At 38.2% G+C, this 18,676-nt stretch overlaps 1 protein-coding gene across 3 annotated transcripts in view; it reads right to left on the bottom strand.

The window, feature by feature from the left end:
- The window catches only part of CYYR1 (cysteine and tyrosine rich 1), a 129,083-nt gene that overhangs the window by 21,829 nt on the left and 88,578 nt on the right, over positions 1–18,676 (bottom strand). For all 3 annotated transcript variants that reach the window (XM_012186896.5, XM_042229908.2, XM_004002798.6), the window contains exon 3: positions 4,623–4,780. In XM_012186896.5, the coding sequence (XP_012042286.4) occupies positions 4,623–4,780 (158 nt within the window). The remainder of the gene's footprint in view (positions 1–4,622; positions 4,781–18,676) is intronic.

Genomic DNA, 18,676 nt, shown 5'->3' with positions numbered 1-18,676 from the left:
TCTCTTTCTTTCCCCACTGCCTGACAAAACTCCAACCCAACATTTTGGCTATCCTAGATCTGTATCTAGGAGCTTAATATGCTTAGAGAAAAATGCACAATTGTGCCAACTGATCTCACTTTAAATGCATGACTATATTTAAGTGTGGAGGCCCTTGGCATTGCTCTGAAATTGTGCATTAGGCATCTCACCACCCCTCCATTCTCCGAGACTACTTTTTCATGATTTTTTTTTCTTTCTCCTTAATTACAAACTCCTCAAATTCACTCTCAGCATGAAACTTACTTATTTCACTAGATAGATACAATTGGAAGATACAAGAGATACAATTGGAAGAGACCATCCTCATATCACCAAATCCTTTGTTGAATACATGAGTCACAATGAAAAAAAATGTTTATCTATCTACCTATCTAACTTCATCATCAGCATCATCATCCATCTGTCTATCTACCAGGTATCAATCAATCAGTGAATCAATAATCTACCTACCTAACTACCATTAGGGACTCTAAAATGTATTGATACTTCAAATCTCCATTTTCTTGATAGCACTATAATCCCTAGTTTTTCTTTCATTGGCATTTAATTTTTATATCTTTGACAAGCCTTTTTCTTGTGTTTTATCCATATGATTTCTTTTCATATATGTATCATCCAAACCTCCTGTTTAAAAGGAGGTTAACATAATCACTTTCTTTTTTTTTTTTATATACCGAGGTTTGGAAAAGTCATGGAAATTTAAGACTTGATAAATAATTCTTATTTTCACAATGATGGTTTTTAAAATAGTTGTAATTAAACAAGGCTCAGGATACTCAAGGTGGTAGGAATACAAAACTATTGCAAAAGGTCACTGTGCAACAAAGGGTTCGATGTGGCAGATCGCCTTTCCTTGGTAATCTCCTCCCAGTGCAGAGTAATAATGTTCACTGTAGGGTTTCCCACTAAGTACTTTCAACAAGAGATACACTAAGCTTGGCTAAATTATTTTCTACTCATTTATGGGGCCTCCCAGCTGTAGGACTCTGTCATAACTTGAGTGGTTATTCAATTACCACGGGGTTAATTAATTAGTGTGGGTGAAATCATTTTATATATCCACTGAATGAGAGATTTTTGAAAAGCATTCAATACTACTCTGTATTGTTTCCTGATCCTTTAAGTGAAAGCTTAATTAGTGACTTTATGAAGGAAATGAGAAGTAATCAAGCAAATTATGTTTTTGAAGGCCTAGTCTTTTAACAGTGAAAATGCGTCCACCATAAGGCTTATTATGTTTTCTGCATTATTCAGTTCCCAGAACAACGCCATTTACTGAACAGGCAACATGGTGCTGTGATCTACCAGTATAAATAATGCCACTAGAATAAAGTGTTTAAAAACACATTTCCATGGGTAGAAGAGAAATCTCAGACCCAAGAATGCAAAACATCACATTAAAATATTTTACTTTTTCTAGTCTAATTTTATAAAGAATATTTTTAAATATTTTAAAAATTAATTTTAATGACACTTTTTTTTGTATCAAGGAAAGCAAATCTGGAATATTATCTACAGGGTGTTTCTCCTCATCTTCTCTTGGTTTAATGTCTCTGTCAGGCTCTCCTCCTCTCTTGGGTTATGGGTTGACCAGTAAAAATGGGGAGATTTGAAAAAAAAATCCCCCCTATTTTTTTTTTATACCATAGTCTTAACATTGTCATATTAACCCTAACCATAATCTCAGTAAATTAGAAAGTTTCAGAATTGTGAATTGCTTTTGTAGTGAGTAAAAGGTATAGTATATTCCAGGGTGGAATTTAAGGTTAACTGTTTAGGTATTAATACAATTAAATCAGATTTGGTCATGATATTCATTCATTCAGCCATATCTACTGAGTGCCTGTTACATGCCAGTTCTGGTCTTGTATGCTTGGGATTGAGATGCAAATAAAATCGACAACAAGGCCTGCCTCATGGAGCTAATGTTCTAGAAAGAGGGGATGAACAATAAAAAATAAACACAACCATTAGGTGAACCATATGCTATCTTAGAAGGTTAAATGAAGCCCTCTGGATGAGTAGAGTAAAAGGATGGGTTCATGTGGGAGGTGAGAAACCTTACAATCTTAAGGAAGGTGACTGAGGAAGACCTCATTCATAAAATGACCTTTAACAAAGACTTGAATTAAGTAAAGCATTGATGCTTTTGAACTGTGGTGTTGGAGAAGACTCTTAAGGGTCTCTTGGATAGCAAGGAGATCCAACCAGTCCATTCTAAAGGAAATTAGTCCTGAATATTCATTGGAAGGACTGATGCTGAAGGTCCAATACTTTGGCCATCTGATGCGAAGAACTGACTCATTTGAAAAGACCTGATGCTAGGAAAGATTGAAGGTGGAAGGAGAAGGGGATGACAGAGGATGAGATAGTTAGATGGTATCACCGACTCAACAGACATGAGTTTGAGTAAACTCTGGGAGTTGGTGATGGACAGGGAGGCCTGGCGTGCTGTGGTCCATGGGATCACAGAGTTGGACATGACTGAGGAACTGAACTGAATTAAGTAAGTTCAACCCTAAGATAAGAGTGTGCCCTGTGTGTTCACAGAACAGCAAGAAAAAGTGTGAGTGGAGCCAGGTGGCAAGAGGGAGAAGGAAGTGAAGTCAGAGAAATAAGAGAGGAGCCAGTTCAGGCACTGCCTCGAGGGCCCTGGTAACGAATCGACTTTTTGGATAAAATGAGAAACCACTGACTTTGACTCTTCCTCTGGGGACATGGGGAGCCACTGAAAGATTCTGAGCAAAGAAGTCTGATACGATCTGACATTTAATCATCTTAAATGGGTTCAGTCTGCTACTGTGTTTGGAATAGACCCCTACAGGGCTCGAATGGCTGCTGGGAGAGCAGCTAGGATATCACAGTTATGGAAAGGAGAGTTGATGGTGGCTCCCACCAGAGAAGGTATGGTGAGAAGTAGTCATATATACTGTTTACATTCTGAAGGTGGAGCTGAGAAGTTTTCCTGGTAGACTGCATGCAGATGTCAGGGAAAGAGAGAAGTCCAGGATGACGCCAAGGTTTTTGGCCTGAACCGCTTGACGGTTGGCCGTGCCATCAGTTAAGATGGTAGAGGGTGAGTGGAGGAGTCTCTGGGGGGGAGGGGGATGATCGGAAGTACAGATTCAGACATGTTACGTTTGAGATCTGTCTGTTAGACATCCAAGTGGATAGGTTCAATAGGCAGTGGGATCAAATGAGTGTGAAATTCAGGAAGGTGGTTTAGAATGGAGATACATAACTCTGGGAGGCATTTAACATATAAACGGTCCTTAATACCATGAGGCCAATTGATACAACTAAAGAAGTAAGTCTGGATACAGGATAGAAGACACAAGAGTGAGACTCGAGGCACTCTAACACGGAGATATTGGAGAAGGGGGAGAACCAACAAAAGACGACAGAGGAAACGATCATGCTGACGTTCATCTGAAATTTGCTCCCTCAAGGTGACTGTCATAGGTAAAAGATTAAGGAAGGAGAGACATTATCAGGGAATTGATACACGGGGCAGACCAGACGTAGAAACTACCTTCTTCCTTTGCTGTAAGGGGTAGAGAGAGGACATGAGTGTATGAAAAGTGAAAGTGAAGTCGCTCAGTCATGTCAGACTCTTTCAGACCTCATGGACTGTAGCCCACCAGGCTCCTCCATTCATGGGATTTTCCAGGCAATAGTACTGGAGTGGTCTGCCATTTCCTTCTCCAGGGGATCTTCCTGACCCAGGGATTGAACCCAGGTCTCCCACATTGAGGGCAGACTCTTTACCATCTAAGCCACTAGGGAATCCCTATATGCGTGTGTGTGTGTGTGTGTGTGTATGTCTAAATATATATATGTATATATATTTAAGTGAAAGTCATTCAGTTATGTTCGACTCTTTGGGCCCTATGGACTGGGGCCCGTCAGTCTCCTCTGTCCATGGAATTCTCCAGGCAAGAATACTGGAGCGGGTAGCCTATCCCTTGTCCAGGGCATCTTCCCAACTCAGGGATCAAACTGGGGTCTCCTACATTGCAGGCAGATTCTTTACCAGCTGAGCTATCTACATATAGACTTAAAAATACTATATTGACTTAAAAATCAAAGCAAAACATAGCACTTTGTTTAAGGATTCATATGCGTACAATATATTTATATATGGAATTTCTGGAAGATTCTCAACAAATACTTGCAAATTACTAAAAATTATGTTTTCTCTTTGTTGGTAATTTTAGTGTTATGTTAAAACCATTTTCTTGCATAAAGAGGACACATAAAAACTTTCTTCAATACTTACTCACTGGTAGATAGACACAGCAGGTGTGAACTGTCTATTTCTCTTAACTACGGCAGGTTGGCAATTGTAGTCAATAAGGCAACCATTGAACATACGAATATCTTCAAATAGGAGGTAGATATAATGCAGATCTAAGTGACCTCCACGGAAAGTTAAAGCTTCGATCTACATTAACTAAGAAACATCCTACATACTTGGGGATTATTCCAGTGAGAATCTTTAATGATTCTTCTCTCCCAGAACCAGAGCATAACTAACAAATCTGACTCCTCCTTCAGAATGAGTAAGCAGTATTGCTTACCAGGGTAAGAGGAGATGGCATTGATGTGGGTGGTCCTGATGACACCCACCCGGGTCCCACGGTTGTTTTTCATGCACATGCAGATACATATGGCAATTCCAGCAATGACCCCCATGATGAACACGATTCCAAATACTATGCCAGCAATTGCTGTGCCCCTAAAAAAGAGAAGCAGAATTACATTTTTTTAAAAGACTCATAGGGATTATAAGGATTCCTCAGCCTTTCAAATACAGTTCCATGACTATACGACAAGTGCCCTTTCAGAAACGTTCTTAAGAATAATGTTAAAAAAAAAAAACAAACTCAAGTTTTTCAGTTCTTAAAATCATTCCATAAATTAATAATTTCCTTTCTAGCATTTTCTCTGCTTCTCTTTCTGGAAACCTATTCTGAAATAGGCCTCTTAGTCTCCTGGATAACTTCTCTAATTTTTCTTATCCCTATTTTCTTGAACTACTTTGTGGGGAATTTCATGACTTTATCTTCTAAAATCTTACTGAATTCTAGAATTTCAGCAATCATATTTTTATTTTCCAGGTGCTCTATCTTATCCTCTACGTCACTTCCTTTTTTACATAGTGTCCTTTTTTGCTTTTATGGATGCAATTTCTTCTATTAATCTCTAACGTACTCATGATAATATATTCCTTGAGACTATTTTTTCCTATTTCCTCTGTCCTGTCTAGGCTCCTTTTTATTGATTGTTCACTTGGATCTGTTTGCGTTTGACATTTTCCTTAAATGTCTACTGTGGTTGTTGTTCAGTCACTAAGTGGTGTCTGACTGTTTGGAACCCCATGGACTGCAGCACGCTAGGCTCTTCTGTCCTCCAATATCTGCCAGAGCTTGCTCAATGACTCCTGAATCTACTCCTATGTTAAAATTTGTGGGTTGGAAGTTCAGCGTGCAAAGTCAGTACTGGACAGATGAACCCCACAGTAGGGGATCAACTGAGGTCAGTTCTCATGTTTTGTTTTTCTTCTGGTTTGTAGATTTTACTCTTTAAAAGGATCCTCCAGTTTCATATTTGAGGAACATGAACTGGGCTGGCTGCCAGTTTCCTGGAGCCTAGAGTTTTATCCATAAGGGTATGAACTTTAAAAAATCCTCGGGCTTTCATCTCAGAGACTCGGTCTCATTCTGCCGTGATGGGGAAGGCTTTCAGGATAGGTCTTCAGAAACAAAATCTTGTGTTTTAAAAGCATGACTTCTAAAGCCAGACTGCCATGGTTCCAACTATAGCCTTGGGTAACCTTGGGCAAGCTGCTCAATGCCTCAGTTTGCTTATTAATGAAATAAAGGTCAGCTTGGTGCTTTTCTGACTCTCCTCTCAAATTCAATGTCATGAAATAATTGTGCTCCTGGACTCATTGGTCATATCAATAAAGTCCTATTCTCAAGTGCTATATAAACAGCTATCCTGTACTTTTCTAAGACAGGTCCATGATCTCCCATCCCAAGTCCTTGGGACTAGATGTGTTCATAAGCCAGGAATGTTCAGATTTTGGAAAGGGAATATACATATACTGTATATTGTATGATACTCCCACAGCCAGCATCTGGGGCATAACACATGAACATTTCTGAATATTAACACTTCGATTCCATGGAAGCTATAAAAAAAATCCCAGGTTCATTCAGGTCCAGGCTTGCCACCAGTTGCATTGTATAAAACCTTTACTTTTCAGGTTCTTTTTTTCTTTTAAGGATTTCAGAATTGCAGATAAGGAACTGTGGACCTATCTGTCTGTATGCTTTGCAGTAGAAATCGTCTCTTTATGACTTTCCCCCACTCACTTAAAAAAAAAACAAACTGAAAAGTATTCTTACATAATTTTAACTTTGTTAGTAAATTGTGAAAGTAGAACATGAGATATTTGGATGGGCTATTAGCAATTAAAGAATGACAGAGTCTAGCAGTTCAGTAAATAAATCCTTTCAAGGAAAAAGATTTATCAAAGGAGATAACATGAAATTTTAACAAAAGTGATCTGGAAACCTCTTTTTCACTGTGATTTTTAGGTCTAAATAAGATTAAATTGGAGGGCTTAATTCATGTCCTAGAAATAATCAATGGCCCAATTATTTAGGCGTAGAGTTTCTAAAGTGTGTGCTATGGAAGCTAAGACATCAAATCAAGGCATATTTATATTCATTAAATCCTCTTTCAATAGAAAAAAAGTAGAAAATCAGTCACATTTTATTTTCTTGTCAGCAGCTCCAGCAAAAGTGTCTGCTCTTAAGGTCAATAATGAGGTTGCAATTAATGTGTTAAGAGGTTTTTTGATTAAATCATGATTTTCATGTCCTTGATACTTTGATACCCATTAGCAATTATAAATTAGTTATTTAAAACATGGTGAGCATAAAATTTATAGCATTATTTACTCAGTTATTAATTAAAAAAATAAACAGTAACCTTCCAGTATATAAAATATTTGGTTTAGTCATCTTTTGGAAAGAGAGTTTATTAAGTTGAGAAATTTGACATCATAAAATCCTTGAAAAAATTTAGGGAATGTATTTTTTTGAAAGAAAGCATTACAGGGTTTGCATATTTTTTCTTTTCTAAACCTCTAATTTGAAATAATTATAGATTCCCAGGAAGTTGCAAAAGTCATGCAGAGAGGTCATGTGTATCCTTCACCTAGTTTTCCTCAAAGGTTACATCTTAGGTAGTCAAAGTGAAAAGTGCAAGTCGCTTAGTTGTGTAGCCCACCAGGCTTTTCTATCCATGGAATTCACCAGGACAGAATACTGGAGTGGGTCACCATTCCCTTCTCCAGGGGATCTTCCCAACCCAGGGATCAAACTCAAGTCTCCGGCATTGCAGGGGGATTCTTTACCCTCTGAGCCACCAGGGAAGCCCTAGATAGCCAAAGTACAACATTAAAACTAGAAAATTGCAATTGGTATAAAGTGTGGGTAGGGCTTTCCTGGTAGCTCAGCTGGTAAAGAATCTGCCTGCAATACAGGAGATCCTGGTTCAATTCCTGGTTTGGGAAGATCCCCTGGAGAAGGGATAGGCTACCCACTCCAGTATTCTTGGGCTTCCCTGGTGGCTCAGCTGGTAAAGAATCTGCCTGCAATGTGGGAGACCTGGATTAGATCCCTGGGTTGGAAAGATCCCCTAGAGAAGGGAACAGCTACCCACTCCAGTATTCTGGCCTGGAGAATTCCATGGACTGTATAATCCATGGGGTCACAAAGAGTTGAACATGACTGAGTGACTTTCACTTTCATGGTTGGTTCTATATCATTTTAATACATGCATAGATTTATGCAACCAATTCAATAAGTAAGGTACTCTTCCATTACTGCAAAATACTTCTTTGTGCTCCTTCTTTATAGGCATACACACACCTACCACCATCAATAACCCCTACCACTAATCTGTTCTCTGTTTCTATAATTTGGCCATTTCAAGAGTGTTATACAAACGGAATCACATAGCATGTGACTTTCTAAAATGGTCTTTTCTTCACTGAGCGTGATGTCCTTGGAAGCCATCTTGACTTTCATATATAGCAATACATTCATTTTTATTACTGTGTAATATTCTGTAGTATACCTTTAAGCCAGTTCATTAAACCATTACTTATTATAGGACAGTTTGGTTATTTCTAGTTTTACCTTTTCCATTTATCAAACTGCTATGAACAATTACGTACTAGTTTTTATATGGACATAAGTATTCATTTCTCCAGAATAAATGCTCACAAGTAGGACTGCTAGGATATACAAGCATATATTCTATTTTAAAAGAAACTGCCAAACTATTTTCCAGAGTGACAGTACTATTTTACATTCCCACTAGCAGTGTAGGAGAGATCCAGTTTCTATACATCCTTGCCAGCATTTGGCATTGCCATTATTTTTTATTTTAGCTATTTTAACAGGTGTGCTGTGGTATCTCATTGTGACCTTAATTTACATTTCCCTTTAGTTAGTGAAGCTGAACATTTTTTAATGAACAGATGTGCCATTTATATATCTTCTTCAGTGAAATGTTTCCTATCTTTTGTTCATGTTCTTATTGGATTGTTTATGTTTTGACTGTTGAATTTTTGAGAGTTCTTTGGATATTCTGGATATGAGTCCCTTCTCAGATAAGTAAATTGTAAGTAGTTTCTCCCAGCTTGCAGCTTGTATTTTCATCCTCTTTATAGAGTCTTTGGCAAAAGCGAGAGTTTTTCATTTGAATGAAGTCCAATTTATCAAGTTTTTTTCTTTTATGAACTGTGTTTTATGTTTTATTGTCATGCCTAAGAACTCTTCTTCAAGCCCTAGTTTCTGAAGATTTTCTCTTAGGTTTCATTATAGTTTTATGTTTGATGTTTAAATCTATGATCTATTTTGACTTAATTTTGTATGTGGTATCAGATTTAGATTGAGCTTCATTTATTTTTGCCCATTGATATCCAGCTACTCTGGCACATTTATTGAAGACACTATTCTTCTTCCATTGTACTGCTTTTGCACCTTTGTCAAAAATCAGTTGGCCTCGCTCTTTGGCTGTGTTTTTGGGCTCTGTATATTTTCTTGCTGCTGTGTTTGGGTGTTTTATAAATGTTGATTCGATTTTGTTTGTTGATGATATTGTTCAGTTCTTCTATATCCTTGTTAATCAATTCTATATCCTTGTTTCTGTCTAGTTCTACTAATTGTTGGTGAAGGATGTAGAAGTTTCCAACTATAATTTTGGGTTTCCGTGTTTCTCTTTTATGTGTTTTGCTCCATGCATTTTGCAGCTTTTCTGTTCTGTCTAGACTTCACACTTGACCTTTCCTGATAGGCACTTGGGTGGAGGGTTTTTTTTTTTTTTTTTTTCTTATGGTGTTTGGCTATAGTTAAATTAGCCCAGTTGTTACTGTCTAAGAATTTCCTGTTTTGCTAGACTGTTTCTTTCTGGGTCCTCTGACTGAAGAGATCAGGCTTTTGTTGGGGTTTTTATTATCTGCTTTCATTGGTATCTATGGGCTGTCAGGTTCTTTACCTATAAACCTGGGAGAAATGAGGCAAAAAGAAAACCCAGGGAGCTCACTATCGTGTTGGTCTTCAGCCCATGGGGTTCCTGGCGGCTCTGCCTTCTTTTCTTCACCTTTCAGAATTTTCTTGTTTGTTTTATATGTAACATCAAGGGTTTTAAAGTACTCAGAGGGAGGAATAAGGAAATGTGCATCTACTTAAAAAAAAAAAACACAACAAAATATTGCAATATATGGTATTGTTTAAAACTGTAAAGTGATTTTTAAAGTACAATATAAAAACATCCTTATGGAAGAGATTAAAATTAGATGAATATCCTTAAAAACATAGTTTTCAATATTACTTGGGTTTTTAGGGAAAAACTGTGTCATTTTATATCCTATGATTTTGAGCTTTTCCTATACATATTAAAACTGGTCTGAAATCTTTAATACACAAATTAAGCTAAACTTTTGCGCTTGGTCACTGAGTCACATTTGACGCTTTTCGACCCTTTGACTGCAGCATTCCAAGTCTCCTCTGTCCATGGGATTCTCCATGCAAGAATACTGGAGTGGGGTGCCATTTCTTCCTCCAGGGGATCTTCCTGACCCTGGGATCAAACCCTTGTCTCCTGTGTCTCTTGCATTGCAGGCAGATTCTTTACCTGCTGAGCCATAAGGGAAGCCCCTAACCTTACCCACACTTGTTAAACTATTAGGGACTAATCCACAAAATCCTTTCTCTGTAATGAAAGTATTTCCTAACCTGTTAATCCCTTATTCAGATCAGACCTAAAAGGGCATTTTTCTTGGGAAAAGAAAGAAATACAACTTCTTTTTGGTGTTGTTCTTTTTAATTGATGACTTTTTGGATTATAAAGCATAATTCATCTAAATATTTATATATGCAAAGAGAAATTTCTATTTTCAGGGGACTACTGCAACACCTTTTATGAATTTTGCAAGTTCACAAGTAATTATGCTTTCGTGCTTTTCATAATTTCACACGAGCTTGGTACTAAACAAAAGCATTTAGTTCAGCAGGCAAAATATCAAAGGTTTGCGAACAAATTCTTTTAAACATTCATTATAGTTATTTATTATAGCAAATGACTTCTTTACTCAATTTAGTCTATGGGAAGGTGAACTATGGCCATGGACCAAATGGGGCCCACTGGTTGCTTCAGTAAATAAAGTTTGATTGAAACAAAGCCAAATCATTTGTTAACCTGTTGTTTGACTGTTTTGATGCTAGAATGGCAAAGCAGAGCAGTTGTGACAGAGACCACATGGGCACAAAGCCTAAAATATTTACCATCCTGTGCTTTATAGAATAAGTGTACTGAGCTCTGATTTAATTCACTTGTGAATAAATTGATGCTGCCTTTCCCTAGATGATGTTTTCTGAAACATGCCAGTAACAAAATGGTAGCAAAGCAAGCACCAACATAGCCAAGACAATTTGTACTGAAAAGTGAAAGTGTTAGACTCTTTTCGACCCCATGTACTGTAGCCCGCCAGGCTCCTCTGTCCATGGAATTCTCCAGGCAAGAATACTGGAGTGGGTTGCCATTCCCTTCTCCAGGGGATCTTCCCAACCCAGGGATTGAACCTGAGTCTTTCCCATTACAGGCAGATTCTTTACTGTCTGAGCCACCAGGGAAGCCTCATTTCACCACAGAGTGTGAGTGGTGACGACTAACACTGTGGTGTAATAAATAAAAAATAAACATTTGGTCTTTGTCCCAGGCTCTTGACACACAGTTTTTAAAACCTTTAGAATCTCTGAAGTGACTAAAGTGTCTTGTGTGTGCTAAAGAGATGCCTGGTGGCCCCTAGAAACCTTAAACAGGGGGTCTGGTCTCCAGAAAGACCAAAGCATAATTAGAGGGTTGGAACTTTCAGTCCCACTTCTGACCTCCAGAGAAGGGATGACAGTTAGAGATTGAGTTAATCACCAGTGGTAAATAATGTTTTTTTTCTTTTTGAATTAATTTTTATTGGAGCATAGCTGCTTTACAATGTTGTGTTAATTTCTTCTGTAAAGCAAAATTAATCAGCTATACATATACATGTATCCCCTCCCTTTTGGACTTACAGTCCAGGTCACCACAGTGAACTAAGTCGAGTTCCCTGTGCTATACATCAGTTATCTATTTTTAAAATAGTATCAATAGTGTATATGTCTTGATCCCAGTCTCTCAATTCCTTCCACCCTCTCTTTCCCTCTTGGTACCTATATGCTTGTTCTCCATGTCTGTGTCTCTATTTCTCTTTTTCAAATAGGATCATCTATACCATTTTCTAGATTCCACATATATGCATTAGTACCCAACATTTGTTTTTCTGACTTACTTCACTCTGTATGACACTCTCTAGGTCCATCCACGTCTCTACAAATGACTGGAGAAGACCCTTGAGAGTCCTTGGACTTCAAGGAGATCAAACCAGTCCATCTTAAAGGAAAGCAACCCTCAATATTCAATGGAAGGACTGATGCTGAAGCTGAAGCTCCAATACTCTGGCCACCTGATTCGAAAGCCAACACATCGAAAAGACCCTGATGCTGTGAAAGACTGAGGGCAAGAGGAGAAGGGGACAGAGGATGAGACAGTTGGATGGCATCATTGACTCCATGGAAATGAGTCTGAGCAAACTCCAGGCGATAGTGAAGGACAGGGAAGCCTGGCGTGCTGCATGCAGTCCATGGGATTGCAAAGAGTCTAATAGGACTGAGTGACTGAACAACAACAACGTCATCAATCATGCCCACAAAGGAAACCTCCATTAAAACCCCCTTTTTCATGGGGGTTCAGAGAGCTTCCAGGTTGGTGAACACATCATGGTGCTGGGGTGGCGGTGGGCCTGAAGAGGGCACAGCAGCTCTGCGAGTCCACTTCCCCTCTCCCAGTGCTTTGCTCTATGCATCCTGCCCTTTGACTGTTCATGAGTTGTATCCTTTATCATCAACTGGTAATAAAAGGCAAGTAACGCATTTTCCTAAGTCCTATGACTTGTTCTAATAGTCAAATCTGAAGGAGGGGGCTGTGGGGATCCCTGACTTTGTAGTCAAGTTGGGTGGAAGTGTGAGTAACTTGGGGAACTCAACACTTTCGATTGACATCTGCAAGGAGGGCAAACTGATGAGACTGCTGGGTGGTGTGTGTCAGAATTAAATAGAATTGTAAGACCACCCCCCCCAAGTTAATATGAGTATTAGTTGGTGTCAAGAGGAAAGACATCCCACAAGCTTTCTTCTCTGTTCTCCAAAAATCTTTGCAGATGCATATAAGTATCAGTGTGTACTGTTTAGCTCCATGGATAATTTTTGACCCTTTGCTGACAATGGAAAATTTTTGAAGAAAATTATTGATTGAAATGTGTACCAAAATGAGACTTTATAATCAAGATATTAAATGTACTTGTAGTGGCTCTGAAGTACTGGGAGATGGGAGTTTATAACAAGGCTCAGAGTTAATATATTTTATTCCACAGATAGCTTTTCATAAGTAAAAAGGATACTGATAATGTTATGATTGTTACAATAATATTTACAACACATTTAAACCTCAATACCACTACACAGCAACTTAAAAATACATATATCTTGACGTGGTTTTACTATTAATGTTTAAGGCAAATAGTAAATATGAAAAGAATGCCATTAGATCATTTCTCTTCTTTCTCTGACATGACCAATTTACAAATTCATTTTATAAAATAGCAAAATGTAAAAGACTTATGAATATTCCACACAATAATTTAATTACATCAATAATTTAATTACATAATTTAATTGAATAGGGGCTTCCCTGGTGACTTGGGGCTTTCCTGATAGCTCAGTTGGTAAAGAATCGGCCTGTGATGCAAGAGACCCTGGTTCAATTCCTGGGTCGGGAAGATCTGCTGGAGAAGGGATAGGCTACCCATTCTAGTATTCTTGGGCTTCCCTAGTGGCTCAGCTGGTAAAGAATCCGCCTTCAGTGCAGAAGACCTGGGTTCAATCCCTGGATTGGGCAGATCCCCTGGAGAAGGGAAAGGCTACCCACTCCAGTATTCTGGCCTGGAGAATTCCATGGACTGTAGTCCATGGGGTCACAGAGAGTCGGACAGTACTGAGCAACTTTCACCTTCACTTTCACTTCCCTGGTGGCTCAGATGGTAAAGAATCTGCTTGCAGTGCGGGAGACCCGGGTTCCATGCAATGCGGGCTACAGGACACGACTGGGCGGACCAGTCTCTCAATTGTGTCCACTCTTTGCGATCCTATTGACTGCAGCCCGCTAGCCTTCTCTGACCACGGAATTCTCCAGGCAAGGATTACTGGAGTGGGTTGCCATTCCCATCTCCACAGGTTTTCCCAAACTAGGGATCAAATCCGGGTTTCCTGCATTGCAGGCAGATTCTTTATCGTCTGAGCCACCAGGGAAACCAACTAACTTGTGTCACATCCTATTAAATAGAAAAAGAAAAAGAAAAAGAAAAAGAAAAAAAAAGCCACAGAGATATTTGATGCCTGTAAAAGATGCAGGCAGATTATAGAATATTTCTATTAGGAGAAACTTTTCAAATGAACCTAAGAGATTTTAAGAAGTATGTTAAGTGAGAGAGAAAACTTTTAGAAGAGATTTTTCTGGAATAACTACAATTTCAAAAGAATAAACTTGAGTGAATTTCCTATTATAATGAAAAATAAGTCATAGATGCAGGAAAAGCATTTTATCTTTCTATTAAAGAAGGAAATATTAAATAATCCTGTTTATTTATAATACTTCATAAGTGATTAATTTGCTTTTTGTTTTTTTAGTGACCAAGTCATGTCTGACTCTTTGCCACCATATGGGCTATAGCCCACAAGGCTTCTCTGTCCACGGGATTTCCCAGGCAAGAATATTGGAGCAAGTTGCCATTCCTTTCTCTGGGCGATCTTCCTGACTCAGGGGTCAAACCAGTATCTCCTGCAATGGCAGGTGGATTCTTTAGCACTGAGCCACCAGGGAACTAATGCACAAAGTGATTAATTAAATTATGAAAAAAAAAATCATTCCAACTCCTGGGCTGAAAGTAAAAAGCATGCATGAGAAGGATAAAACTTGGTAAAACTTTTCTTCTGACTCATTTATTTGCTTGATAGTTACTCTTTGGGCCAGTGCATTAAAATATGTAATACAACATTTTCAGGCTCAAAATCTTCAAAACTCATATTTTATTTTACACCTATCTGCAGTTTGTAAGGCATATAACTTCAGCAAAACTTGCTTAATTTAAAAATGTACATTTTCTTCCTTGTTGCGTTGCTTTGATAATCAATATAGAAAAGTAAGAATAGAAAAACAAGCTCAATTGAGTATGGTTTTCAATATGAAGAGTATTTAGTTCTGTCCCTTTTATTAAAAACAATAAGACTCCAGAACTAAATATATCTATATCTGTATCTATTTATCTACATATACATATATATGTAAAATAAGATGACCACAATTTCAGTAAGTTATTGCTAAATATTGTTATAGTTCAATGTATAAAATGCTTATGAAGAGCAGAAACATCAATCTATATGATTTTCCCAATAAGTCCATATTACTTGCAAAAAAAAAAAATCCTGTAAAATTCAGACATGACAAAGATATTTATGTTGCCTTTTTTTCCCCATTGTAATCCCTCTCTCTAATAACATCATTCAACTAATCCTCTTTCTTGGGGTTTTACAGGTAATTTCTCTGTTGTCCTCAGAATAATAAAATTAGAAACTAATTTTTTCCCTTAAATGTTTAAATTCACTTCATTTAGTGTCTCAGCCCCTGTGGTAGACAGTTGCCTACTTCAATATTTATTCTCTACATTTTCCTTGGTAAAAGAACTCTTGATGTAAGTTAACTGGGTATATGCTGAAGTAAATACTTTTTTTCCCTAGATACTCTTAAAAATACTCTTTTTATGTGGTAAAGTTCTGGAAAAACATTGTAATTTTGTGAAATCACACAAGAAACCTCCTTAGAGATGGCTAGGTTGGGTTTTTTGCCCCTTCTTCCTTATCTTGTTTTCTGTAATGTGGGTGTGACGGCTGAGTTCTAGTCTCCACGTAGGACCATGAGGCTAGTTCACCTAGAGATAGGGGAGGTATGAACTTGATGAAGTAGGCATCTCTAATAACTACACGAAGATGTTATATCACTCCCAATTGCCTATCTCTAGATTTCCCTTACATGAGACAGAAGCAAACTATTTAAAACATTTATTAAAACCTCTCTTATTTTAAAGCGTGTGTGTGTGAGAGAGAGATATACTACTTGAAATAATCTTACCTAATACTACTCCTTTGCCACAATAAGCTCATCGGGTAAACAAAAAGAAATACATAATGTGCAAATAAATAGCAGTTCCTAGGAGCACACAGGCACTCTGAGATCGCTAGGAAAATGTTCCATAAAACCACACCAGAACCAAGAACGCATGAGTCTGCATTCCCTTCCACTAAAATGAGATTATTCATCTTCTGTCTTATGTAGAATTAAACTTTTAGAATCCCTTCATTGACTACACGTCAAAGATATATACACAATGAGAATAAAAAATGGTCTTGGATGTGTTGTGAATGGTAGGGTGACCTGCATGATCTCTTGATTTGATTGATGAGGAAAGCAAGAATAACTCAGATCAAACAGTACCCTTTGAGAATTGCTTGGTTTGCGTTTATCTCCACTGATCAAATTTTCTGAACAAGTGCCCAATTCCTATGTTTGATTTGTAAAGTGAGTCCAGTGAAGACCAAATCCACATAATAAAATAATATTAATAATATCAATTAATTATTTGACCACATATATACGATCGTTTATGAACATATTGGGCTTCCCAGGTGGCGCTAGTGGTAAAGAATCCGCCTGCAATGCAGGAGACTCAGGTTTGACCCCTAGGTTGGAAAGATTCCCGGAGGAGGAAATGGCAACCCACTCCAGTATTCTCGCCAGGAGAATCCCAAGGACAGAGGAGCCTGGTGGGCTAGAGTCCATGGGATTACAAAAGAGTCAGACATGACTGAGCATATGAACACATGAACATATTTAACTTTAATTTAGAAAAATAGGAATGTGAGTGAAGAACTACATTACTTGACATATTCTGTATATCACGTACATTCCAAATGCCATGATCTGACTCACTGTCAGTCTAGCTCTGAGACAGCACAGCATAACACATTGTAAGTCAAAATTTAAATACAGTCATTCATAATTACAGACGTTTCCAGAGCACGTCTGTGCAATATTCACAAGTGTGATTCATTTCATTGTTTATTTAGCAATAATATTTGGAAAAATAGAATTGAAAAAAATAGAATTTCAAGTTGGTTGAAATTTCCAGTCATGGTCGTGAAATGTTTGATTTATTCCTCAGTCATGCCTGCAATTTTATTTTATTTATAGATATGAAATGTTTTCTTTAATGTACTACTTAAAAAATGATGAATTTATTTTAATTGGAGGCTAATTACTTTACAATATTGTAGTGGTTTTTGCTATTCATTGACATGAATCAGCCATGGGTGTACATGTGTCCCCCATCCTGAACCCCCCTCCCACCGCCCTCCCCATCCCATCCCTCAGGGTTTCCCAGTGCACCCGCTTTCACTGCCCTGTTTCATGCGTCGAACTTGGACTGGTGATCTGTTTCACATAGGGTAATATACAAGTTTCAATGCTATCCTCTCAAATCAATTAATGTATTACTTTTAAGTGTTATTTATTTTGCCTGCACTGGATCTTAATTGGTTTGCCTGGGCTGTCTCTAGTTGCAGTGAGTGGGGGCAGGGCACAGGTTTCTCATTTCGGTGGCTCCTGTTGCAGAGCTCAGCCTCTAGGTGCGCGGGTTCCAATAGTTGCGGCTTTCAGGCTCTAGAGCTCAGTAGCTGTGGCACAAAGACTTAGTTGCTCCCCTGGCATGGGGAATCTTCCGAGACCAGGGATCAAGCCCCTATCCCCTGCACTGGCAAGTGATTATTATCCACTCTGGCACCAGGTAAGTGCCCATGTAATTTTGAGTGCAATTGCTACATAATGAGCAGTCATTGCTTTATTGAGGAAATATACGGGGAGGGAGGAGAAAGGGGGGGTTCAGGATGGGGAACACGTGTATACCTGTGGTGGATTCATGTTGATGTTTGGCAAAACCAATACAATATTGTAAAGTAATTAGCCTCCAATTAAAATAAATAAATTTATTTTAAAAAAAGCAAGAGTTCCCCCCCCAAAAAAAGGAAATATATATATATATATATAGGTTATCACCATGTGCTGGGCACTATTATGGGTGCCAGGATGCAAAATTGAGTGCAGATACGTGGTATCTGCCTCCAAGGATTTAGAAGCACTATGGGATAGTAAACAAAAAGAGATATTTTGATGAAAACCTACTGTATGGCTAAGGTAACTCTACTCAGTGCTCTGCGGTGATCTAAATGAGAAGGAAATCCAAAAACAGAGGGGATGATTCACTTTGCTATATAGCAGAAACTCACACAGCATTGTAAAGCAATGTACTCCAATCCAAATTAATTTAAAAAAGAGAGATTTTGAAGGTCAACTATCTCCAGGCATAGAAGACTAAAGACAATAAAATAATCAAAGAATTTGATCATACTCAGCAAAAGAGAACTGTTCTTTTTTTTTTTAAATGAATACAATCAACTCAAGAGAATAGTAATGATTTCTTACTACTTCTTAGTTGCATGTAACAGTTTTTTTTGACCCAGAGGGTGCTTTTGTGAGATAAAAGCCAACTCACTTTTTTTCAGATGACAAAATCAAATCCTTGAGAGTCGAAAGTAACTACCTTCTAGCTAGTTTTGCTGTAAGGAACAAAGCCAAGCAGCCCTAATTTCCATCCCAGAGCTCTTTATATGGCAGCGGACTGCCTTGCTCTTGTTCTTTCAACCACTCCCCACACGTTTATGGAGTCTCTCTGCTGTGCCAGATACTCGCATGAACAATAGACAGATGAAGAGGAACAAAGTCTCCTTAGGAAGCAAAGAAGAGGGGAGAAGAGATTCCTGGAATATCTGGTAAATGGAAGCCCTGAGACCTG

This window comes from Ovis aries, chromosome 1 (assembly GCF_016772045.2).
Source record: "Ovis aries strain OAR_USU_Benz2616 breed Rambouillet chromosome 1, ARS-UI_Ramb_v3.0, whole genome shotgun sequence".
Lineage (NCBI taxonomy): Eukaryota > Metazoa > Chordata > Mammalia > Artiodactyla > Bovidae > Ovis > Ovis aries.
Note: the sequence above shows the minus strand (reverse complement) of the source record. Positions and strands in the feature narration are given on the sequence as shown.